Raw genomic sequence first — 25267 nt, 5'->3', positions numbered from 1 at the left:
GCTGAAAGTTAATATAAGAACGGCCACACTGGGTCAGACCAAAGATCCAGCTAGCCTAGTATCCATCTGCCAGCATTGGCCAGTGCCAGATGCCCCAGAAGGGAGGGATCACAACAGATAATCCTCACATGATCCCAGCAGCAGATATAGGGCAGGGCGAGTGGGGCAGCTGCCCCGGGCCCCGTGCTGCAATAGGCCCCACGCCGAGGCATGTGGCTCAAATGGCCACTGAGTTCTGCGCCGCTCAGCTGGGCTGCTCCCGCGGGAGCAAGCTGCGCAAACAGCCATTTGGGCTCCGCAAGTGAGAGGACTAAGGAAAAGGGAAAGAGAGAGTGAGGCAGAAGGGGGGGAGAAGAGAGAGAGTGAGGGGGAGGAGAAGAGAAAGAGAGAGTCAGGCAAGAGGGGGAGGAGACTTAAATACAAATGAAAATTTTTAATTATTAACGCAGAATTTTGTTTGACTGACTTACAATATAATTAAAATAAAAATTATCCAACTAAATTAAGTTTCTATCAAATTTACCCAATTCACATGTAATGTGAAAATAGCCTTCAATTTGCACATTTGATGCCTTTTTTCTATTTTTTTCTCCAAAGGGGGGCCCCACAAAATTGTGCTGCCCTGGGCCCCGCAAAACTCTCATCTGCCCCTGCATGATCCCTCTCCTGTCACCCACCTCCAGAGAAACAGGCTAGGGATACAATTCTTACCCATCCTGGCTAATATCCATTGATGAGCCTAACCTCCATGAATCTATCTAGCTCTTTTTTTAACCCTGTTAAAGTTCTAGCCTTCACCACATCCTCTGGCAAGGAGTTCCACAGGTTGACTTTGCGCTGAGTGAAAAAAACTTCCTTTTGTTTGTTTTAAACCTGCTGCCTATTAATTTCAGTTGGTGACCCCCTAGTTCTTATATTGTGGGGATTAAGTAAATAACTTTTCCATGTTCACTTTTTTGACGCCCGTCATGATTTTATAGACTTCTATCATATCCCCGCCCTTAGTCTCCTCTTTTCTAAGCTGAAAAGTCCAAGTCTTTTAATCTCTCTTCCTATGGGACCCATTCCAAGCCCCTAATAATTTTTGTTGCCCTTTTCTGAATCTTTTCCAATGCCAGCTAAGAGACATTTATATACCTTGTTGTAAGCCCCAGTCTTATTTGGCTATTATGCACTTAGATAAGAATACACTTCTATCTATGACCATGGCATTTTTTTCCACCATGAAAAACAGCCAAGACCCTCTCCCTACTGTTGAGTGCCATGCTGCTCACATTACCCAGAGTACAGGATACTGCTGCTTTTCACGAGCGACACAGTGCATAAATCTCGCTGCAGATGGCTGCGACAAACCTCTTCTGTGCATTAGTGCCCCGTAGGCTGACGGCCACTGACCTCGCTGAGTCCACCCTCCAAAACAGCCTTCCTTTCAGAACATTTCTGTTTGTTTTGTCACAGGTCATTCTGAACACTCGGTGTTCCCTGTAAGCTGAATCTCTCTTAGGAGAGATTCAAATGTCCCCCAGCTGATTAGCAGGGCACCCGCAGCCGGCAGCATGTGTGTCTCCTGGTGGTGCACATCCACCCATTCCTCTGTGCACATAAAATTTATTCCACACACAAGTGCGGCACGTTGCTTCTGACAATGGGGTTTCCGCCGTTGCTCTCGGGGAACTTACTTAGAAAGCAGTGTACGCATCCCTAGTTTTCACGATTGAATATGTGCCATAGAAATCTGATCTAGTGCAACTTTATAGCTAAGCCTTTGTGCTATAGACGAAATGAGACGATCCCCTTGTAAAATATAGTTTTGGGGAAATTCATGTTTTTTGATGCCTCTTGTTTCCACTTGATAAGGGGGGAGGGATTTTCCCAGGCAGTGAGACTTACTTCACAGAAGCTCTGCTATATACAGTATTGTTCAAATAAAATTGTTGATCTGCTGAGGTAAGTAACCTTTTGCCCTTCAACCTACATCAAGGCATCATTGCGCCACTGGTAAAAACAGCTCCCACTCTTGCAGGAAGGAACAAGAGTGTACAACACACAGCCTGGTTTTAATTACTGCATTCAGAGTTTCAAGAGTTCCCTAAACCTAACTTTTGAAAGGAGTTTTCCTTCCACAATTGGGCAGCGATATGGTCCGTTAGCTCTCTAGAAAAGAGAGAAGTCTGGAGAGCTGCCAAAGAGGGCAGAAAGGGGGCAGCTAGAGAAATAACCGAAATAGTCGTATAAGCTATGTCTTCTTGGCAGGATTCTTGAAGGGTGGGGGGAGTCACGAAGAAGTACTGAATGTCATTACAGCGATTTAAAAAGTAACTGCAGGGAAAAGACGACAACTGCATTGTGTCCAGATCCATCAGAGGAGCTAATATTCTGAATTCTTCTCAAAACTTTCCCTCCCTGCAAGGTAAGCTTTCTGATTTTTTTAAGATTCTGTTTGACTCGGAATGCATGAAAATATCTGGGTCGAGAAAGACTCGTAACGCAATGCTGCTCCCGGGTGCCCAGCTGTTTTGTTTACTACACGCTTGTTTGAACGGCATGATTAGTAGATTTAGAATGTTTCTAATGTATGAAATTTAAATTCTTTCTCCTGAAGTTTATTACCATTTAAAGATCCAACAACAAAAACTGGCCTTTTTTGTTTGCATGCGTCCGGGGTCCAATAACAACTCACACATTTTCAGCCTTTCACTGCACATGTTTTCCTGCAGCGCATAGTCTGGTTTTAAAAGGAGGCAATCAGATTAGATGTAGCACATTTTAAAATATATATTTAAACTATAATGTGTAAAGAGATGTGTTTCTTTGATGTATTTTTAAACAAGTCCGGGGGTGGGGGTATAATTTTTTGGGGGAAAGCAGTTGAAAATTCCTCCACACTGTCTTCCACCATCTTCTGTAGCATTGTGCTCATGAATGTATGTCTACACTATGCAGACTGTATCAGCATAGATGTATTGGCATAGACCTGTAGTATAGTCGCAGACTACACCGGTATAAGGGGTTCTTTTTTCTGTCACTGTGGGGACCCCAAATCCAACTGACAGCTGGGTCTGCATTTGGAAGTTCTATTGGCATGGTTATGTAGATCAGGGAGTGGAAAAACCCCACCCTACTGACTGAGCCATGCCAACATAACCAGGGTGTAGACAACTACAACAATGGGAAGGTGCATCCGTTGAGTGAGCTAATGTCATTCAGAAAGGTGCTATTCTTACTTGGACAGTTGGGCTATGCTGGCATAGCAATACCGGTATAGTCTGTATAGCATAGACACATCTTACATGGGACTGAAGCACCCTTTTGTTGACTAAACCGCATTGATGCTCGAAAGTGGGTTGACATAGCTCTGTGGGTCAGGTGTGTGGATTTATACAGTGCTGAGCTAGGCATACGCAGGTGAAACAATTATTCAGGGTCCCAGGCAACTCAAGGAATGGAAAGATCTGGGTAGATTCTTCTGGGCAGACCTATACTACTGGTTCACTTCATCCAACGCAGCCCGCCCAGCGGTGTGAAAAAGCTCCCTGCTCTGAGCAAAACAAGTTTTTCACGGTCTACACCAGTGTTATTGTGGCAGGAGAGGGTCTCCCACTGACATAGCTTCTGCATCTCGCCAAGATGGAGCGATTACACCAATGGACAGCCACTTCTTCACCAGTACGTGTCAAAGGGGAATTTCTAAAAATAGTATTGCTTCATGCCTCCAATGGGCTAGTACCACTTTTGGCATTGACCAATGTAGCTATGTGGATACACATTTTGGCTACGTCTACACTACAAGTTTTCTCTGCAAAATCTGCAAATGAGGGACTCATTTGCATGAGTCGCAATCTCATTTGCATATTTTCTGCCAGTCTGTTATTGTGCTGAGGTTTTTGTGCAAAAACAAGCAGTGTGGACATTTTCTTTTTGCACAAAAAACCCTTTTTCCGCAAGATCCTTGTGCCCCAAAAAAGGAGGTATACCGATTTCGCAGAAAAAGGGTTTTTTGCACAAAAAGAAAATGTCCACACTGCTTGTTTTTGCACAAAAGCCCCAGTGCAAAAATGGATTGGTAGAAAATATGCAAATGAGATCAAAACTCATGCAAATGAGTCCCTCATTTGCATATTTTTTGCCTAGAAAACTCATAGAGTAGATGTAGCCTTTGAGTATAGACCAAGTATTGTCCTTCAGTGAGTTGCTGCTCCTAGACTGGTGGAAAATCTCTTCTACCTCTATACAGTACTAGGAAGCTATACAAGAGTAGGTTCAATAATCTTTGAGGTGTTCTGTGGAGAAAGCCAGTTGAGGTGGTATCAGTACCTGGTGCTGTGTTGTTTTAGCAATTCCCACACACACAGTTTATCATAGGCATGCACCAGTGTTTCAAGTGTATATTATCTTTCAAGAACACTGGACTTTTAAAAATAAAACAAAATTAAAAACCCAGAAAATATGCCATAGACATTTCCTTGTAGGAGTGAAAAAAATAAAATAAATGGGCTCCGGTGAAGTTTAATCTCTGTTAGGATGGGAAAGAACCAGGGAATTGAAAGGTAAAATTGCATGTCAACAGTTACATGCAAATCATCGCTTGTTGACTAACTCTGCCCCAGACAAATTGCTATAATGTGGTACTCTCAGACTCGTTTAGAAAGCACTCCATGATGTTTTTGCAGTTTTGTGTTTGGTTAACTCACTTGTTTCTTGTCCAGGCGAGGAATGGTGAAACGGTTGATGTAATTGTGCCGTTCTCCTCGTGACGCTTTAGTTGGGGAGCGAATATGCAATTGTTTCTTGTTGGCACATCTGCTGTGCTTTGGAGATGTGGTTTTCCCTATGTGCAGAGCAATGGAATGCCTGCCTGGAAGTGTGTAAATCAGCTGCTGAATGAATTTTGGAGTGAGTTTATTACAGCTATTCTGCAGGGAGCTCAATTCCAGCTGTACACAGAGACTATTTTTTGTCCTCGCCAAGTACAAATGTTGACTTTTGCTATCTCTTGGAGCTGAGTTTGGAGTGTGGTGGTGATGTTTCTGTGGCTTGCTGTGGAGGTTAACTCTGTATTGCCTGGGTTTCTGAAAGATAATTTTACACACATTCAGAGCCGTGTGCAACCTAAACATTTCCACACCCCAGTGCTTGATGGGGAAACATCTTGAATTGAAAAAAAAATCACTCCCTTCATGAAAAGGACCCTGTCCTTGCAGATGCTGGGATCCCTTACTCACTCATCCTGATGTGCTCCCCAAATCGCCAGCACTGTGATACACCCCCATCTCTTATGCTCCAAATCCGTCTGGTCCTACCCATTGGGGTCAATGAGCATTTTGCCATTGGCTCAGTAGGATCAGGATCAGAACTTTGCAGTCCATTCTTGAGCAAATCACTTCACTTCTGTGTCTGTTCCTCTGTGTATAAAATGGGGATAGGACACACCCATGTGAGAGAGAGGCTAAAGGTTAGTTCATCTTGGTACCGGACATTTGAGGATGCCAAGTGCTTTATAGTGCATATTTGTTTATGAGACTGGGATCGTGGAGGAGGAGGCTTGAAATGTGGAATTTAAACAAAACAAAACAAATGTCTTGTAACCTTAGTTTCTGAATTTCCCAGGCATAACTCGTGGATTTACCTGGTGTTGCTCGGGTCCTTGACTCAATTCATTTTTGTTTGTACATTTTCGTTTTATGTTCTATACTTCGTTTAACTTGTTGCTCTGGGGTGGGGCCGGGGAGGAGGGATTCAGCAGGCAGGTTGCCCTGGGGGGAGAGAGGACAACACCAGTCCTCTCTCATCACAGCTTGGGGCCACGCTTCTGCATGGCCGCTGCAGCTCCACCGGGCACAGCTGGGGGCGGGGAGCATGTCCCCTGCTTGGAGCAGATCAAAGTTCATCTGCCCCTTACACTCCCCAGCCAGAGTGAGGAATGCAGCAAACAGTGCACGTTCCCCTTTGTCTGGGAGTAAAGGGAACAGCCAGCAATGTCCCCCTTTGAATTGGGAATGGGGAATATCAGCCCCTCCCCACCTTCTTTCAAGGGCGCATGGGAAGGGGAAGGGGGGGGGGAGAGGGGATGTGGCAATCCCAGAAGCAGGGGGGGCACCCCAGACTGCCCCTTTCCCATTTTCCTGGTACAACTAAACCCCTTCCCTGCTTAGTTATGATCAGAGGAAGCTGAAACCGAATTTGGTGGTCCTAGTTCTTCCCGTTTAGGAAGAGTTCTTGAATAGACAGACACACAGGCAAACTCTCTCAAATATATAGTAGATTAGTAGCAACAAGTTGTTCTATCAAGTAACTAAGGGGTAGTTTGGGGTCTCAAATGAGAGTTGTGCTCCATAATGTGATGGCTGGTGTAATTTCTCATTTCTCATAGTCCTACTCTTTCTGTTAGAGTGGCATTTCTTTTGGCTTTAGGAGTAGATAGTGGTTTGTTCATAGTGGTGGTGATGATGGTAATAATAATAATGTGGTAGATATATTTTGGTTTCTGTCACATTTTTGCTACTCCAGAATCGCACATTGCATTCGCGAGATGCGATGGTGTAGCCATGTGCACATTTATCATTTCTCCTTCTGCTTTTTGTGCTGTTTGTCATCCAATTCCAAGTCTGAAGGGAAAAATACTCCACAAGCAACTATGTCATGCCAAGTGATCTCAAATCCCATTGAAATCCATGACAGCGGAGGATGCACAAGTATGTTCCAGGATAGGTCCTTGGTTAGCACTGAAAAAGTAATTAATTAGCTATCGGAACCCACAGCAGCTGGAGCATGTAAGTGTTTTACTCCTCCTCCTCCACAAAAAGAAGACACCATATGCAACAACAACATTAAGGGGAAACTAAGCCATGGAAGTGCATTTGGCATCATTTAGAAATAAACTACAGCTGTCCAGACAGCAACATCTGGATGCAAAGTCCGAAGGGAAAACAATGAAAAATATCCATTTTCAGCTACAGGGATCAGAGGCAAAGCTGTCTTATCCTGAGCTGTGTGTGTGGTGTCACGGCTGTGTTGTTCGCCGGATATTAGAGAGATGAGTTGGGTGAGGTAATAACTTTTATTGGCCCAATTTGTGTTGGGGAGAGTGACTGAAGAAGTGGTCTTTATGGCTCGAAAGCTTGTCTCTCTAGGCAGCAGAAGCTGGTTCAATAAAAAATATTGTCTTACCTTATCTCTGTAACTAAGCTCTTGTTCTTGGAAGGACAGGACATCTGTTTGTATGAGAGCATAGTTTAGCCAGGAATGCATAATAAGTATGCCGGATTTCTGTTTTTCAGATTACAAATATCAGTTAGTTTGAGGTCCTTTTTAGGGAAAAAAAACACTTTCCAAGTAAAAATAGCAGGATGCTTACATGCTTTTTCTGAAGGTGTCAATATAATGAAAAATGAAATAATATTGTCCAATTTCTAGTAAGACTAAAACACCCAACAGAGAAAAAGTTAAGAAAATCCTTCATCTCTAACAGGAAAGTTTTCATTAGCCTTGTAGTTTCTCCCTACCCATAACCTATTGAGCAAAGGAGAGCATGTAAAGGGAGATATTTAATTTCACGGCCCAGAAGAGACAATTTCTTGCAATGAGGTTTAACAGGTAGTTTGATTTAGGGGCTTTATTTCACTGCCCAGAAGAGACAATTTCCTGCAATGAGGTTTAATAGGTAGTTCAATTTAGGGCCTTTATTTCGAATGCCCATTTCCCTGCCACGTGTAGACGCGGGCAGTTAGTCTGAGCTTGTAAATTTCAAAAAATGGCGACCGGCTGAGAACATGCAAATCAAGTGCGGGATATTTAAATCCCAGGCTTGATTTGCAATTTTGAATGCCTACATTAGCCTCCCCAGTTCGAACTAGGGGGCTAGTGTAGACATACCCTGAGGGAGTTGGGTCTGTTTAGTCTGTTTAGTCTGCAGAAGAGAAGATTGAGGGGGGATTTGACAGCAGCCTTCAACTTCCTGAAGGGAGGTTCCAAAGAGGATGGCGAGAGGCTGTTCTCAGTAGTGAGGGATGGCAGAACAAGGAGCAATGGTCTCAAGTTACAGCGGGAGAGGTCTAGGTTGGATATTAGGAAAAACTATTTCACTAAGAGGGTGGTGAAGCTCTGGGATGGGTTCCCTAGGGAGGTGGTGGAATCTCCATCCCTAGAGGTGTTTAAGTCTCGGCTTGACAAAGCCCTGGCTGGGTTGATTTAGTTGGGTTTGGTCCTGCCTTGGGCAGGGGGCGGAACATGATGACCTCCTGAGGTCTCTTCCAGCCCTAGGATTCTATGATGAAGCAATTCTCTGCCTTAGTATCCAAATCTGTAAAATGGAAATGTTGTTTAGCTTGGCAGAGCAAGACATTGTACGAATACAACCATTTTTTCTTAGATGTGTTTTGCACCCAGAGCCTCATGCTTTGGGGGGCCCCGCGGAGGCTGCCTCAACCGTCCTGTGTATGGGGCTGGCACGGGGCAGCACCAGGGGTTATCTCCTCACCGCTCCTCACCACAGAGGTGGGAACTGGGGCCACCAGCAGCCTCTCCCTCCCCTCCCCCCACACACTGTCCTCTCCTGGCTCACTGTGTGCCGCTTCTCCGCCACAGCAGGAAGCAGAGTACCCTGGCTCCCGGGCCCACCGCTTCCTGCCACCAGAGAAGCAGGACGCAGTGGGGTGGAAGGGTGGGGTGGCAGTGCAGAGCAGGGCAGGCTGCCAGGCTACTCTGTCTTCCGCTGCCACAGGGGCAGGAAGTGGTGTGGTGGGGCCAGAGCAAGGGTGGGGCTTGGAGCAGGATGGAGCAGAGGCAGATGGGACCTGCGTGGGGGGGGGGTTACCCCACACCGAGGTGACTGGAGGGTTTTCCCCAAGCCCTATACCCCCCCCCCCCAAGGGACAGCCCTGTTTACATCTTTTTTCTTTCTCTCTCTAGAACCAGAAATGCAGAGGTTTCAGAGAAATACAAGCGTCTGTCAGCAAACCAAAGCCCTCTTATGCAAAAATCTACTTATCAAATGGAGAATGAAAATGCAGACCTTTCAGGCAAGTACGAAAAGACAGTTTGGAAAGAAAACAAAAAAAAGTGGGACATATGAGAGGGTTATTTTAGTCCTCCCTCCCCTCCTAATAAAATTGCTTTGTATTTGAGAGAGCAGTGAAAGTGAGAAGCTACTTGAAAAGACCCATTACGGAAGTTTTTTGCAAGGCTTTTTCATCCACCGTAGTTTTCTTCTTGCTGCAACAGACAATAGCAGAAACTCTTTCTGCTGTAGATTGTTATAGAAATTATCGCACACCCCTCACTTTTAATAGCTCACCGTGGTTTTGTGATGACACAAAGAACAGTGTTCATATTATATGCGCCACTGCAAAATCAGTAAACTTTTTACGAAGAGTGCACATCTGTGTTTCCTGGATTTTTGAGGCTACTGGACTACTCTTCGTATTTTCCCTCCTGCGGCATGGATGTTCAAGCATTAACTGATGTGAAAGCTCAAAAATCTGAATGATGTTACAGTGACGTGTTTTTGGGACCCGGTTTAGATTTTGCTGAAATTGTGTTTTCTGAAGGAAAACTGTTCCATCTAACATGTACTAATGTGCTATATTTAGGGATGTAAAATCCGATTTAATATTTGGTTACACTCGATGTTGAACGGACCAGCCGCATTGCAATGTGGGCAGGGGGCCACTAGGGTAGCCACACACCCGTGGCATCGTGGACTAGGCTGGTCAGGGCTGCTGTAATGTGGGCTGCTGCAGCCAGGTTGGACTCCGGATGATGCTTATCGAGTAACCGGTTAACTGGTTTACATCCATAGCTTTATTGCTTATCTGACCATCAGGAACGGAACATTCACTCTCAAATTGTTGTGTCATTATCTCCGCTCATTTACTCTTTTCCATTACCCAGGAATGGATCCTGTCACTACTATTTATCTTTCTGATCTACTTGATATCAACGACCACCTACTATCCCCCAGATCCTGAAATACCGCATGCTTTCCTGGGACGATTGGATGACCCTGCCTATAATGCAACGGGAATTACAGTTGCGTATACACCCGTGACGAGCCGCACAAGACACATAATGAAAAAAGTGGCTTCAGAGTCTGTAATGATGGGTATGCTATGCCCATTAAATATTTAGATTTGTTGGGAATTACAGCTTTAATTACTGTACCTATACTGGGTCTCAACATGTTTTAAAACATATTCTGTTGTTCTACAGTATTCATTAAAATATCAGAACAGCCACACTGGAGCTGATGAACCATTCATCTAGGCTAGTATCCTGTCTTCTGATAGTGGCCAGTGCCAGATTCTTTGGAGAAATAAACAGGATGAGGAAATACAAAGTCCTGCAATCCCAACTTCTGCAGTTAGAGATTTAGGGTCACCCAATGCAATGTGGTTGCATCTTCTGTGAATAGATTGAATCCTTTTTTTTAATCCACTGGTTACATTTGGCTGTCGTTCATTGCCACAGATAGTTGTATATTCATTATCCAGTACCTCTAATTTTCTCTGAACGCTTATGAACTTTGTATTAAAGCAAATGCTAACAGGAAATTATAGTTACCAAGTTTCCGTTGCTGATGGATCATATTAACAAATGTTCACAATGCAGTACAAGAGCATCAAGAGAAACATATGTTTTATTCCCTGGCAGAATACTCCGTAAATTCACGTTCGTTAAAATAGTTAGCAGTCTGAGCCACAAACAACGTTCTTGGCTGAATTTTAATGGTTCTTTCATTATGTTAAAAACTTCATTAACTGCACCTTAGAGTCCAGCAGTGATAGAAGGAGCTTCAGAAAGGAAGACAGCAGAGTTAACAGCAATGTATGCTTTCAGATGGAATACCCAATTATAAATTAAATTGATTTGCTGCTAGCTGCCATCGCAGGGGACAAAAAATAGAGAACTCAGATCAGACACGTCCCCTAGAATGATAACATGTCCCCGATTGTTGACTGGGAAGCAATGCATGCATCGTCGGAAGTTTTTTCCTTAGCAGTACTCCTGTTGGGTAAGTAGGGGAGCCCCCTGGAGGGGCGCCGCTATATCAGCTAATATATACCCCTGCTGGGCCTCCGCCCCCTCAGTTCCTTCTTGCTACTTGTGAGGGTCGTTGGTGCCTTGCTCTCACCAGTTCTCACCTCATGTTTTGTAGAATAGTGTTTTCTGGTTAGTTCTCTTATCTTCTGTAAATAGTCTTAGTGTGAGTAGGTGGTTTCAGTGCTGAGAGACAGAAGGGGCTTGCTTTGTGTCCCCGGAGCTTGCTGCAGGGCATGCCTAGGCTCCAAGACTTTACGTTATGCCCTGTGGGGGCCCTCATGAAGCCTGCCTGAAGTGCCTTGGGCAAGCCCATCTGTACGAGTCCTGCAAGAACTGCAAGGGATTCAAGGCACGTACCAAGTGGGAAAGGGCGTCCCTCCTGAAGAGTCTCCTCATGGAGGTGGCGCTCCGTCCGGCTCCAGTGTCAGACCCAGCGCCGGTGACCTCGAGCACACTGGCTTCGGTGTGTGAGGCACCTAGCCACTTGTGCGCCTCTCCGTTGCCGTGGAGACCTTGGTACCGGTATCAAGACCCAGTACCTCAGAAGAAACGGAGGTCTCCATTGAGGCACATGCTGGCAGTGGACCATCAGGTATAGCACCCCATCCTGGACAGTTGTAGGGCTGCCACACGGTCTTTGGTCCATACCTTTGCCCACCTTTCTGTACTGGATCACCAGGCTATGGAGAATGCAGCTATCGGTGGGGCTGGTCTTTGCTCAGTGAAAGGTTAGAACTCCGACCTTGCCTCCTGGGGTTTGTGCTCTGGAGTCACCTATGTAGAATGGACATGAGCAATCTCTCTCAAAGAAAAAATGGTTACTTACCTCTCATAACTGTTGTTCGTCAAGAAGTGTTGCTTGTGTCCATTCCAAATCCCATCAGCCTCCCCTTCTTCAAAGTAGTCCAGTAAAAAGGAACAAAGGGGGTGGAGGGCCTGCAGGTGTATATATTAGCTAATATAGCGGTGTCGCTCTAGGGGGCTCCCCTGCTGGCCCAACGGTTACTGTTAAGGGAAAAACTTCCAACGATGCGTGCATGCAGCGCATGTGCACCTAAATGGAATGGACACAAGCAACACATCTTGTAGAGCAACCTTTACGAAAAGTAGGTAACCGTTTTTTAACCTCTCTCCCTCATTTTGTACAATGCTCTCCCTGTATTTGAGACTCTTAGACAATGTGAGTCACCCAGTTTCTGAGGAGCATCTCTTTGGCTGATCTTCAGAAGACTCTTTCAGGACTCCAGAAGGTAGCCTTTTTCATCTGCAGAAAACGTCTTTTTCTTTTTCCCACCATGTTGATGAACTCTCACATAAATGGCACTACTTGTTTTTTTAACACAGGGATTATACTTTATGCATCCTATCTGACAAAAAATGTGAGGGATGATTAAATTCAAACCAGTTTTATTGGCTTATTACATGTCATTTCACTTGATTGAGTATCATATTACATGCAATGCCCATGGCTAGTCCTGGTGGTTTTCACAACTGTAGGCAAACTGGTACTCAAATCAATAATTCTGATTTGATAAATTCATGGAGGTTAGGTCCATAAAAGGCTATTAGCCAGGGGATAAAATGGTGTCCTTGGCCTCTGTTTGTCAGAGGCTGGAGAGGGATGGCAGGAGACAAATCGCTTGATCATTGTCTTCGGTCCACCCTCTCTGGGATACCTGGTGCTGGCCACTGTCGGTAGACAGGATACTGGGCTAGATGGACCTTTGGTCTGACCCAGTACGGCCGTTCTTATGTTCTTATGATACATACAGTGCACTGTATTAGAACCTAGGCTTCCAGGTAACACATTATTCAGATAAGGACCAGCTCTGAAGTTCAATTGTGTATCTACATATGGATTCCATGGTGTGTCCAGCAGAAATTTGTGGGCGTTGGGATACTAGATTCTTTTCAGTAGTTATCTCTAGATAAGTACTATATAAAATGTCATCTGTGGAGTAAAATTCATAGAGGAAAGCCACAAACCCGGTAAATAGGTGGATATGTAAAATTCCTGTACTCACATTTTTAGTGTTGTGTTGCTAATGATCATAATGTTTTTCATATAAACCACAGGTATAACAATAGAAGAGATGGCAGATGAAAAAGTGCTCGAGGCAGCATGGATTTTGAATGATGAAATGATAGGGGTTGTATTTAAAGATGACTTCACCTATCAACTCAGATTTTCTCCCTCGAATGTGATTGCTCCAAATGAGCATTTTGGACATATAGGTAATTAACAATACATAAATATGGCCTGATCATCAGTTTGTGGAAATTAATATCGCTTACTAAAGTGGATTTAGCCCTTAATCTACATGTGATTTTTCTGACCTAGAAAGAACCACAGTGTGGAACTCCTGTGTTTCAGCAAATTCTCTGGTTTGGCATCGATGGAACCCCGCTAGTGTCGGACTAGAGAGGTTCAACCTGTAACAAAATAATAAAACCCAACAATGTCAACTTTCTTTCAAATATATAGACAGTAGAAAAAATTAGAATTTAGGTGTAATTCTCTCTTTTACGTTACATAGTACATTCCATTTCAGTCTAGTCCCAGGTCTCATCAAGTAGACAGATCAGCCTTGTGGGGTACATTAATATGCATTTTATAGTCTATTTTTGTCCTGTCATCTATTTTACACATCCAGATATACAATATGCTCCATATAAATAATGACCAGAAATTAGAAACCAATGGCCGATCCAGTCTAAACTAGTGTTCTCAGTCTTGTGCTCATTGAGAGGCTACAAAGTGAAGTGAAAAATTGGTCCAGCTTGGAGACTCTGTCTTAACTTTTCACCTTGAACAGCATAATTATTGAATAGCAATTATTCAGGCTAGGAACGAAGCACTTTGGTGCAGCCAGGAATATAAAGACCTACCACACTACAGACTGAGTTGATCCTGTGCCAATGAAGTAAATAAGTGATTTGGCATTACACATGCACATATGGCATAGGCACTGATTTTCCGTATAGCTAGAGAGGGGTGTATTCAACGCAGTCCATGTCCCCTTCCACCTCTTTCCCCAAGCCCCTGCCTCTGCCCCACCTCTTCTCTGACTCCCAAGCATGCCCCATCTCAGTTCCTCCCTCTCCCTACTTGAGCTTCCTGAAGGCCACAAATCAGTTGTTTGCGGCATTCCAGAAGTGCAACGAACACAGGGGAGCAGTTGATCATTGGGACCACCAATGATCGAGAGAGGCAGAGGGGGGGTTTTGGCTGCTGGTGGAAGCTCAGCATCCACTCACTTTTCTCCATAGGTGCTCCTGCCCCGGACCCACCATGGAGTCCATGACAGAAGGTGCTAAAATGGGGAGCAGCAAGCAAAGAGAGACACTGTCAGGTGTATCCACTGCAGTGGGGATCCTGACCTCATTAGGGATGTTAATAATCGTGTATTCATGTAAACAGATAACTGCTGAAGTTTTTAGTGGTTACATGTTTACATGCAGGGGGGCAGGTGGGAGCTGGTGCTTATGAGGGTTTGGGCTTGTGTGTGTGTGTGGGGGGGCTTCTACCTCTCCCCCCCCCCCATCCCCGTGCAACATCAGCTATCAGGGGGCTCCATGGGATCCAGAATGCACAGGGAGCTGGCTTGACAGCCGGCTTCCTGCTGTACCAGCTCCCACTTTGTCCTTCCCTACCCCCCATGCTGCTAGCTCTGTGGAAGCTACTTGCCAAGTTGTTTTGGATTTCTTGATTTCTGTGGGGTTAACCTGGTTAGTGCATTAAAATGATTATTGCCTATAACTAAGTAAAATACTTTCCCTTTCATCTTTGCAGATTCTTGTTATAATTTTTCAGAAGTTTATTGTAATAGTCCAAGGTATTGGTACAAAGGATTTCTGTCTCTGCAATCAAGCATTGATGCTGCCATTATAGAAGTAAGCAGAATTCTTGCATTGAAATTATTTCCTGTTTGTTCCGGCCTGATCCGGAAACGTTACCCAACATCAGTCCTTCTGTACTCCTGGGTTTTCAGTGCATGGAATTGTTAAAACGTAAAAAGAGCGATGGATCCTCTTGAATTGAGAACTCCTACTGAAGCACAACCCGTGAAACAACCCAGAGTCCTGACTGGTTTGTAAAAGCAAATTGCCTTTGTTTCATCTAGCGCATGTGCACTCATCAGAATCTCTATGCAAATACACCATCTCGTTTAAAAGTTGCAAAGTAGAAATGGTAAAACTTACAAAAGTTACCGGCATACAGAGCTTCCCAAATCACAAGCAAAATGCAACTCCTGCAAGCCCAGCAGTGTGTGTGGCCCTAATCGAACTGGGATGTCTAGATTGTGGCTGGAAGAGTGTCTTTCAGAAGTATCCAAAAGCATTTTTTATCATTTCCACCTGGCTAGGGAGTGGCAATTGTTCTTTCCAGTATGATCCACTGGATCTCACAACTGTAATTACTTCCTTTGCCGTGTTGAGACTCCAGCTCTACTTGCAGGGCCGGCTCTAGGTTTTTTGCCTCCCCAAGCAAAATTTTTTTTGGCATCCCCCCTCTCCCCGCCCCTTGGCCCGCTGCTGCAGGATAGGCACTGAGGAGGAAAGTGCCCCTTTCACCTTGCTGCTCTCTGACTCCCACCACACCCTCCGGCCAAATCCAGCCTACATCCTGTCTCCCCCCGCCACTGCTCACCGAACCCAGTTTCCACCTTCTCTCCCCTCCCAGGCAAACCTGACCGGACCCAGTCCACCTCCCTTCTCTCCCCCACCTAATCCACCCTGCACCCTCTCTTCCCTCCCAGCCAAGCCCGATCCCCCCCTCACTGGATCCAGTCCGCTGCCCTCTCCCACCTCCCCGCACTGACCGAACTCCGTGTCCCTTCCCCCTCCCTGCCAAACCCTCATGTCCCCTCCCCACAGCCACGTGTGGAAACATGGGAGCGCCCTGGGAGAGGGGTGAAAGTCCCCCTCCTTCCCTTGCTCTGCAGCTGTAAACACCGTTCCCCAGCGTGAAGGGGGGCACCGCGGGCTCCCCTCCCCTGCACAAGGAGAGAGGAGCCGCCAGGCCAGGGCTTGCCTGCAGCTGCCACGAGAGATTCCGTGGCCAGCGGCTCCCGGGGGTGCTGCGGAAGTGCTGAGGGGCCGGTGCAATGACAGAAAAACCACGCGTGGCGGAAACTGCAACTAGGAGCAAAAAAGGAGGGGTTCATTTTTTGTCTTTACATCGTTGGGCTATGTCTACACTCGCAGCTTCTTGCGCTAGAAGTCTTGTGCAAGAAAACATCCACACTGCCATGTGCTTTTGCGCAAGAGCACCCATGGCATTGTGGACACTTTCTTGCACAAGAAAGCTCTGGGGGCCATTTTAGCCATAGGGGTTTCTTGCGCAAGAAATCCCTGCCGACCATCCACACTGCCCTCTTGCGCAAGAGCTCTTGCACAAGAGGGCTTACACCTGTCAAAAAAGAGCATTGCTTGATTTGCTGGTGCCTAGAGCCGGCCCTGTCTACTTGGGACTTCATTTAAAGTCCACTGAGAAGCAAAAACCAGTGTGGAAAACTTTGGCCCGGTTGGTAATTGGAGTATTTGGTGGCTAGCCATGGTCTGCGTTGGCTAGCTGAATTTTGGGGGCAGAGTTGAAATAGTTGGTATTAACCTCCACAGCCCTAAATGGCTTCAGACCTTTCCAAACTGAGAGACTGCCTCTCTTCCTGTACTATGCAGCTGTACTTAAGATCTGCAAATATACCCGCACCCAGCCCTAGGGAGGGGATTTTGGAAGGGTGTTCTCTGTGCAGGTATTGAAGTGTGCCCCTCATCCTTGGTCAACAGGGACACAGATGAGTTAAACTTCAGCACATGCATGTTTGATAAAGAAACCTGTTGAATAAGCAAATAGTGTTAGGTATGGTGTTGTCCAGACAGTGGAGAGTTGAATTTATTATTGTGTGGGGTGTTGTGGAGTCGCGCTGTGTTTTGATTACATTTTGATCCTGAAATATTTGGCAGGGGAGCCCAAAGTACTCTGAGTGGTGCCTTGAAAAGCTACAAAACATGAGAATTGCTCATCGTACCCACCAAGAGAGTGTAGATCGAGGAACCCCAGTAGCATGTTCTGAGGGCTAAAATACTTAGGCTTTCTCAGTTCAGACTAGGGTGTTGATCTCAGATTTAGAATCTCACCTCTGAGGAGTCTCTGCTGCCATCCCCAACAGACCAAGTATGGGAAATGTTGGCAAGAATGCACAACCTGGTCTCCTCTATTGGAATGCTAAAGAAGAGAGGGGGTTAGCCTACTCCACCATGGGCTGTCAATCTAAGTTATACAATTACAGCCATGTGAAGAACGTAGTTGAAGTTGAAATACTTAGATCTAATTACTGCAATGTCTTCACCACAGTAAGTTAACAGCTGATGCTCTTCCATTGACTCCACCTGTGCATTCATTCTGGTGCAGCACTGGAGTCAACAGGAAAGCACTTAGTGGTTGATTTATCAGGGCTATACTAGACCTGATAAATCAATCCCCGCTAGATCAATCTCTGTCCATTGATGTAGTAGGTAGTAAAGACTATGCCCCAAGGTAACCTGGTCTCAAACCTTAAGTGGGTGATACAAGATAAAAGCAGCAGTTAGGCACCAAACTCCCAATTGTACCTTCAGAAGCCTCCTCTGGATTCAAATTTTGTGAAGGCTCAGGTAAGAGCCAGCGTGCTATGACTGTTTCCATCTCACAAGGATATTTATAGGAAAGTCCCTGACAAACCAGGACTCGAGGCCTGTGTCATTTCCATTTCTCACCACTTGAAGGCTTTGGGGGTGGTTTTTGCTATAATACGTTGTGGAAACCATTGTAATTTCTAGCATCACTGTAGGTTCCAGAGCCAGAAGGGACCACTGTGATTGAGCTTGGGCTCCTGTATAAGACGTGGTGTTCAAAGTGTAGGGTGGTTGTTGGTGGTGTTAGTGTATGCTTTGATTTTGCCTGTTGTTTTTAAATGTTTTTTTCATAAATCTCTGTTTTTTTGCTGCTATTTTCAAGCTCTTGTTTGGCCCTTGTCTCTGTTGTGGGTCTTAGTGTTGGATTTTGTTCTGTGCAATGTTCTAAACACAGCAAGGAATGTTTTCAGCTGAGAAATTTAGTCTTGTCAGTGCCAGTATTATTTTTAATGATTTTATGATGTAGTTGGGTTGAATTGTGGAAGTGCTTGGAGGCCTCTGGAACAAGACCCCATTGTGCTAGGCACTGTCTACGTACATCATAAAAAGACAGTCTCTGCCCCCAAAGAGCTTACAAACTATGAACTTTGCTCTCAAATGAACCAAAACCTACAGTGGGGAGAGAAGAGACCCAGACAACGCTGAAATGATTATTAGCAGCATTCTCAACACATCAGCACCCTCTTGAGTGTTTCATGGTAGCTGTGAGTTTTCAGGAGGGAATGGAAGGAGGACAGGGTCGTAGCTTTGCAGATCTACCATGGAGACATGAGAGAAAGAGTGAAGATACTTGAGAGGGAATTGAGCTAGTGGCTCGTGAAGGCTGCCGTTGCTGGGAGACCTGGTGGTGGTAGGTGACCCTGGCTTGATGTGAGAATGACAGGCTGGGAAAAGGCAAGCTCTGGAATGGCAGGGTAAGAGAGAACAACTGTAGGGAGGCAGAGAAGTGGTGATACAATTACAGCAACATACCAGGAAGACAATTGAAGTGTCAGTATTTTGAATTGTCACCTGCAAAGGGAAATCTACATTTCTCAAGGTCAGAAAGTAGAAGGTTGCTATCCTCCGAAACACAGGCTCCATTTCTATTACCACTGTTTATAATATAACTGTTTATAACTCTGTACTCTGACCTTATTTCATTCCACACAACTCAATTCAATGTGAACTTGGCTATTTTTTTTTTTAGATGACGACCAATCACTCTGTCTGGGAAGAAATGAAGTCGATTAGTGGTGTCCGCATGGAATCACCAGGCATCATACCCTTGGTTTCTCTGGAATACAGTTTTATCAGTTTTGCCATTGCAATATGTTTCACTCCATTTATGCACTTCCTGTCGAGCAATCTGACAAGAGAAAAAAGGAAGCTCAAGGAGCTGATGAAGATGATGGGGTTACAGGATGCTGCTTTCTGGTGAGTAACACAAGCAGGGGCGGCCCGTGAACATAGACAGACTCAGCAGTTGCCAAGGACACCGCCTTCAACGAGGCGCCCGGTGATGACATCACTGGGTGCCCGGGGCACCCGATGATTATGTCACGGCCATTGACGGCCGTGCAGGCGGGTGCGCCAATTGCGCGTTCTGCCTGGGGCGCCAGCTGCCGCAGCCCGCCACAGGCTGCTCCTGAACAGAAGTAGAGTAGGTTTGCGGCCTTCAGTTATTACATAGCAGAATACATAGACTCTTTGGTATTTGTAAAATGAATGGACAGTTTCTCTCAAGCAGGACAGTTTTTTCATGGGCAGGAGGCACTCACAGCCAGACTCAATTAGATTGGCCAAGGACTTGAGTAGGCATTACCTTGTTACAATTAGAGATTTTCCATTCTGAATATGATCAAAGATGTATTGGGGGGGGGCAGTGAATGGAATCTTGCTCTGCATGGAAGCTTCCTTCATGCTGGGGGTATCTGGCATTGGCCACTGTCAGAAGACAAGATACTGGGCTAGATGGACCTTTGGCTGTTCTTATGTTCTTCAAAACAAACAAACAAAACCCCAGAACAACAAGGAATAGTCTAGCAGCACCTTAAAGACTAACATAACATGTAGATGGTATCATGAGCTTTTGTGGGTACAACCCACTACTTCAGATGAGTGGAGTATTAAAAGTCCGGATCCAAGAATAAATAGGGGAAGGGAGGAGAGGCAGGAAGGGGGAATAAAACTGAATTAGAGTGTTCAAGTTAAAAGAGGCGGATAAGAACAATTTGCATCTTCTCTAAGTACCCATTGTTTAGTTGGTAAAGTCATTAGGATGTGGAAGGTAGTGTGCTAGACAGGTAACTTTATTCATAGCTTTTTGATGGCTCCCAAACTTGTAAATGACATTAAGTTCCAATGCATCCCTGTGTATTTGGCTTGTGAGATTGGCCTGAAACAACTTGGTGACTTTAAGACCCATTAATGAGTGCCCAGGCAGGTTAAAGTGTTCTCTAACAGGTTTTTGTGTGTTGCTTTTTCAGGTATCTGATCCGTATCCATTAATTCTTTCCCGTAAAGACTGTCCAGTTTGGCCAATATACATGGTAGAGGGGCATTGCTGCCATTTGATGGCATAGATTCTTCAGTTTTGCTAGGATGATATCTTAACATTAGCTCCCCTGGAAAGCTTAATTAATAAATGTAACTATTTGGACTTGTGAACCTCTATTTAACGAAGGAGGGTGACCTAAAAAAGTTACCCAATTTTGTTAGAGTTTGTGTGCCTAGCATACATTTAATTAACATGCCTATTAACAGGGAATAGAAAAGTGGTAAGGGGGATAAAAGTAGAATGAAAAGAAATAAACATTAGGAAACTAAGCAGAAGTTAGAGAGCTGATGGTGTCATTGATTTTTGGGAGCTGAAGAGAAGCAATGTCACATGAGACCTGTAACAAGACATTACCTATGGAAGCCAGTGATGACTCTAGTGTGTTTTCTTAAAAACATCCCTGGGACCCAATTGTATTCTGCGTAGAGCTTCCTTTCTCAAAGGAATGAGCCACCCAGCTGCTTCCAAAGCAACTTTCCTTCCTTGTCTCTAGACTCTGTGCGTAAGGACTGAATAGATCAGGGGTTATGAACTTCATCTTTCACTGGGCTTACGGAAATGAGGATGACAATATAATATACAGAGATTCTTGTATCTCTGGCATATACCTGCCAGGTATAGGAGTCCTGGCAGCATGGTCATAGCTGGCATGGAGAGCCCTAGCTGATATGGATGAGTGGTGCTTCCTAGCAGATGGTGTTGCAAATCATTGGTCTCCAGATATCTGCTGGATTTGGGGACAGCCTGTTCTCTGCCAAGGGTTGGGTGGGGTGTGAATAGGACAAAAGCAGGAGCGGCCTGAGGCGGGCTGCGGCAGCTGGCACCCCAGGTGGAACACGCGATCAGTCTGCAGGGCTGTCAGTGGACTGACGTCATCATCGGGTGCCCCAGGCACCCCCGTGATGTCATCATCAGGCACCCTGTTGAAGGCGGCAGCCTAGGCGGTGGCCGAGTCCACCTATAGTCACAGGCCTCCCCTGGACAAATGATGCCTTCATTGGTGGAAAGATTGAAGGTGAAAAAATCTAAGTGATACCTTGCAGAAGTCTCCTCCCCCTTCAGCCTTTTTGCTCATTTCCCATGGAAAGGAGAGATGAGTTTTCAAGTTCACTGTCTGACAAACTCCTTTCCGTAACGCCTTACTAACGTCAGTCACATTGACCACTGTATGTGGAATGTCGCAATAGACTTTTCCAGGCATATCCAGAGTAGGGATGTTAAATATCGGTTAATGGAATAGTTGATTAGCCTCATGAATTCTTATCGGTTAGCCGACTGTTCTGTAGTCCCCAAGCAGTCTCTGTCTGAGGACGGAGATTGATCTGGCTGCTGGCCTGCCTGCTAAAAAAATTTACTGGTAAGGGGCGGGTGGGAAATGCGTGTAGTCTATAGTATCAACTTATAAGTTTTTGCTTATCGGTTAATTGGTTAATCAACTATACTATTAAATCCCTAATTCAGAGTATTTGAACTCACAATGGGATTTGCCATAGGGCAGAAATCATGACAACCGTCTTTGATTACCCAGAAATATAACAGTATATTTTCATTTTTAGGTTATCCTGGAGTTTGCTGTATATGGTCTATGTTTTGATTATGTCCAGTGGGCTGGCGGCGATCACCATTTCTGAATTTTTCTACACAAGCAGCTACTTTCTGATATTACTTCTGTTTTTCTTTTATGGCGTAGCATCTGTAAGTTGGGATTTTAAAGTGAAATTTCTCCACTTTCTATATTTAAAGTGTCTGTAAGTCATATTCTCTTAGTCAAAAGGCAGATTGAAGAGTAGCCTAACTCTATAGTTTCTGTGTAGGTGCACTAGTTGAACAAGTCGAAGGGATCACCATGTTAGTCTGTAACTTTAAAAACAATGAGTCGTCCTGTGGCACTTTGGAGACTACCAAAATATATATAGCATCATGAGATTTCAAATGTGGGTTTTGCCCACCAAAGTTCATAATACTTTATATATATTTGTTAGTCTCTAAGGGTATGTCTGCACTTGCTCCCTAGTTCGAGCTAGGGATGCAAATGTAGGTGACCAAAATTGCTAATGAAGCGGAGATTTAAATATCCCATGCTTCATTAGCATTCTCATCCAAGCGTTACTCCACTCAACAGCTGATTTGAACCAGGAAGTGCACTCCTGGATGTGTTAGTTCGAACCAAACCCCTTGGTTTGAATTAACGTTACTCCTCATTTTTTGAGGGTTTGGTTCAAACTAACATGTCCAGGAACACACTTCCTGATTCGAATCAGCTGTTGAGCAGAGTAACGTGCGGGCGGATCATGCTAATGAAGCGCAGGATATTTAAATTCCCGCTTCATTAGCAATTTTGGTCGCCTACACTTGCATCCCTAGCTTGAACTACGGAGCAAGTGTAGATGTACTCAGAGGTGCCACAGGACCACTTGTAATTGAACATGCTGAGTGATCTCTCTAAATCTCATTTGAAACTCATACTTGGACATTATTTGAAGTATCAGCTGAAGAATTTACTGACACGAGACTCAGTGGGCTATGGACAAATGTGAATGTAATCTCAAATCCATTCACAAAGTCTGATTTTCTTTACGGAACTTTGAGGGAGGGAACATGCCCATGGAACTCTGTAGTGGCCAGTAAATAATGAAATAATTTCCGGACTGCATGTCCCTTTAATTTTATGAAGTAAAATCATCCAAATATAACTTCTTGAATTTCCTCCCTTCTTCCTCACTTTACTAGGTAGGCTCTTAAACAGCAGTTATCATGCTGTTGATCAAGATTTCCACATGAACATTTCTTGGGGAATGAGTCAACGTGCCTATTACAGGTGGCCCCCGACTTGCGACACAATTGGTTCTTGGGGAAGCATTGCAAGTTGGGGGCATCGTAACTCCAACCCTCATTTATGATAGGCGCTATGCACCATCGTAAATGTGGCCAAAGATATAAGCTGGGGGGTTTCAGCCCCTTCCACACTTACAGAAATGGTTGTGTGTGTTGGGGGGAGGGGTCATAACCCAAGCAGTTGGAAGTCAGGGGTTTCCTGTATAAGGGGAAATTGTGCTTCGCCAGTCTACTAGAATTCTTTGAAAGGATCAACAAACATGTAGGCAAAGGGATTCCTGTGAATATAGTGTGCTTGGACTTTAAGAAACCTTTGACCAATTTCTTCACCAAACTCTTTTAAGCAAAGTAACCGGTCTTGGGGTAAGAGGGAAAGTCCTTTCATGAGTCAGTAACTGGTTAAGACAGGAAAAAAAGTACAGGAAGGCATAGTCAATTTTCAGAATGGAGAGAGGTGAAAAATGTGCTGTGCATATTCAACATATTCAAAAATGATTGGAAAAAGGGCTAAACAGTGAAGTGGCAACATCTGCAGATGATGCAGTCTGCTTCAGACTTCGCTACTATCCTGTGTAATTTTGCAAGGTGCTACAAAGGGACCCTGCAGAAAGCTGGATGACTGGGCAACACAATGAAATTCAGCGTTGACAAATGCAAGATAAGGCCCACTGGAAAACATCAGTCCAACTGCACAGACAAAATGATGGATCTAAATTAGCTGTTATCACTCAAGAAAGTGATCTTGTGACTGGTTCTTTGAAAACAAGTGATTACAGGTCTAGAAAACATGACCAGTAAGGGAACACTGAAAGAACTGGGTTTGTTTAGTTTGGAAAAGAGAAGACTAAGAGGGGATATGAGAGCAGTTTTCAAGTATCTAAAAGGGTGTTGCAAGGAGGAGGGAGAAAAATTGTTCTCCTTGGCTTCTGAGGATAGGGCAAGAAACAATGGGCTTAAATTGCAGCAAGAGAGGTTTACATTGGACATTAGGGAAAACTTCCTAACTGTCAGAGTGGTGAAACTCTGGAATAACTTGCCTTGGGGGTTGTGGAATCCCCATCATCTTAAGAGCAGGTTGGAATAGACATCTATCAGGGATGATCTTGATGGTGCTTGGTCCTGCCATGAGGGCAGGGGACTGGTCTTGATGACCTCTTGAGGTCCCTTCCAGTTCTGGTTCTCTGATTCTTTGTGCTGCAGCAATCAGAAAAGGAAGCAATGTCAGGAACCATTAGAAAAATTGATAGACAATAAGAGAGTCTATATTATAATGCCGCTACATATAAATCCATGGTACGCTCACGCCTTGAATATGGTCTGCAGGCAAGCTGACCGCCATGCTGCACCCCAGGGCAAGATGTGGGGGAAGGGTGGCTCCACACTCCCAGAAGGGGTGGGGCCCTTAGTGCCATCCGGACTGCACACATCCCTCACAGGAGCATCCAGAGCGTACTATCCCAGGCTCCAGTGGCAATTTTAAACTCCTGGGATTCTGGCCACAGTCACAGTGACCGTGGGTATCAGCTGGGATTCCCAGGCCCCTTTGAATCACCAGGGCCTGAGGCAGGTGCACCCTTCGCCCCTCCTCCCCCCTCCTCAGCATCCCTGACTGTCAGACATTCTGCCTCGCCTACTTCAAAAACATGTGTTAGCATTGGAAAAGCTGCAGAGAACAGCAACAAAGAGGGTGGACACAGCTTAAGCTTTAGCCTTAAGTGGTGAGACCCCAGTTTAAGCCCTGCTTGGCAAGACTTTGGCTTTATGCCCTGGGCCTCATTGAGTCTAGGGGGCTCCTCTTAGTGGCCCCCTAACATCTGCTTGCCACTGCCCAAGGAGCTCCAGACCTCTGGTTGGGCACTGCTGCCCTTGAGATCCTGAATATGGGTTTAATTTCAGCTTAAAGTGTTTAAAACCAGGCAAGTCATGAGCTTTTGCTGATGGGCCAAGTCTTATGGTGTTGCACAGGTGCAGCTCCTACCGAGGCCACGTATTCACTATGCTGCAATCGATCTTACGGAGTTCTGTTTAGCAGGTCTTGTAAAGACCCACTAAATTGAACTCAGAGAATGCCCCTGTTAGCACCAGTACTCCTGCTGCTTGTGGGGAGTAAGGGAGGTCAACAGGTGCATTTGCTCCTGTCGACCTCCCACTGCAGGGACCATGTGGAAACACGAATTA

The 25267-nt window shown here is 45.1% G+C and overlaps 1 protein-coding gene across 1 annotated transcript in view; it reads left to right on the top strand.

Moving 5' to 3' along the window:
• The first annotated feature begins 1978 nt into the window (after positions 1-1978).
• The window catches only part of LOC102461494 (ABC-type organic anion transporter ABCA8), a 73850-nt gene continuing 50561 nt past the window's right edge, over positions 1979-25267 (top strand). Inside the window, exons 1-7 of the mRNA XM_014576572.3 lie at positions 1979-2410; positions 8908-9017; positions 9889-10099; positions 13114-13272; positions 14831-14931; positions 18905-19131; positions 21811-21949. Coding sequence (XP_014432058.2) covers positions 8916-9017; positions 9889-10099; positions 13114-13272; positions 14831-14931; positions 18905-19131; positions 21811-21949 — 939 coding nt within the window. The 5' untranslated portion in view covers positions 1979-2410; positions 8908-8915. The remainder of the gene's footprint in view (positions 2411-8907; positions 9018-9888; positions 10100-13113; positions 13273-14830; positions 14932-18904; positions 19132-21810; positions 21950-25267) is intronic.

This window comes from Pelodiscus sinensis, chromosome 20 (assembly GCF_049634645.1).
Source record: "Pelodiscus sinensis isolate JC-2024 chromosome 20, ASM4963464v1, whole genome shotgun sequence".
NCBI classification, from domain to species: Eukaryota; Metazoa; Chordata; order Testudines; family Trionychidae; genus Pelodiscus; species Pelodiscus sinensis.
The sequence above is the reverse complement of the archived record's forward strand: the minus strand, read 5'-3'. Positions and strand labels throughout refer to the sequence as shown.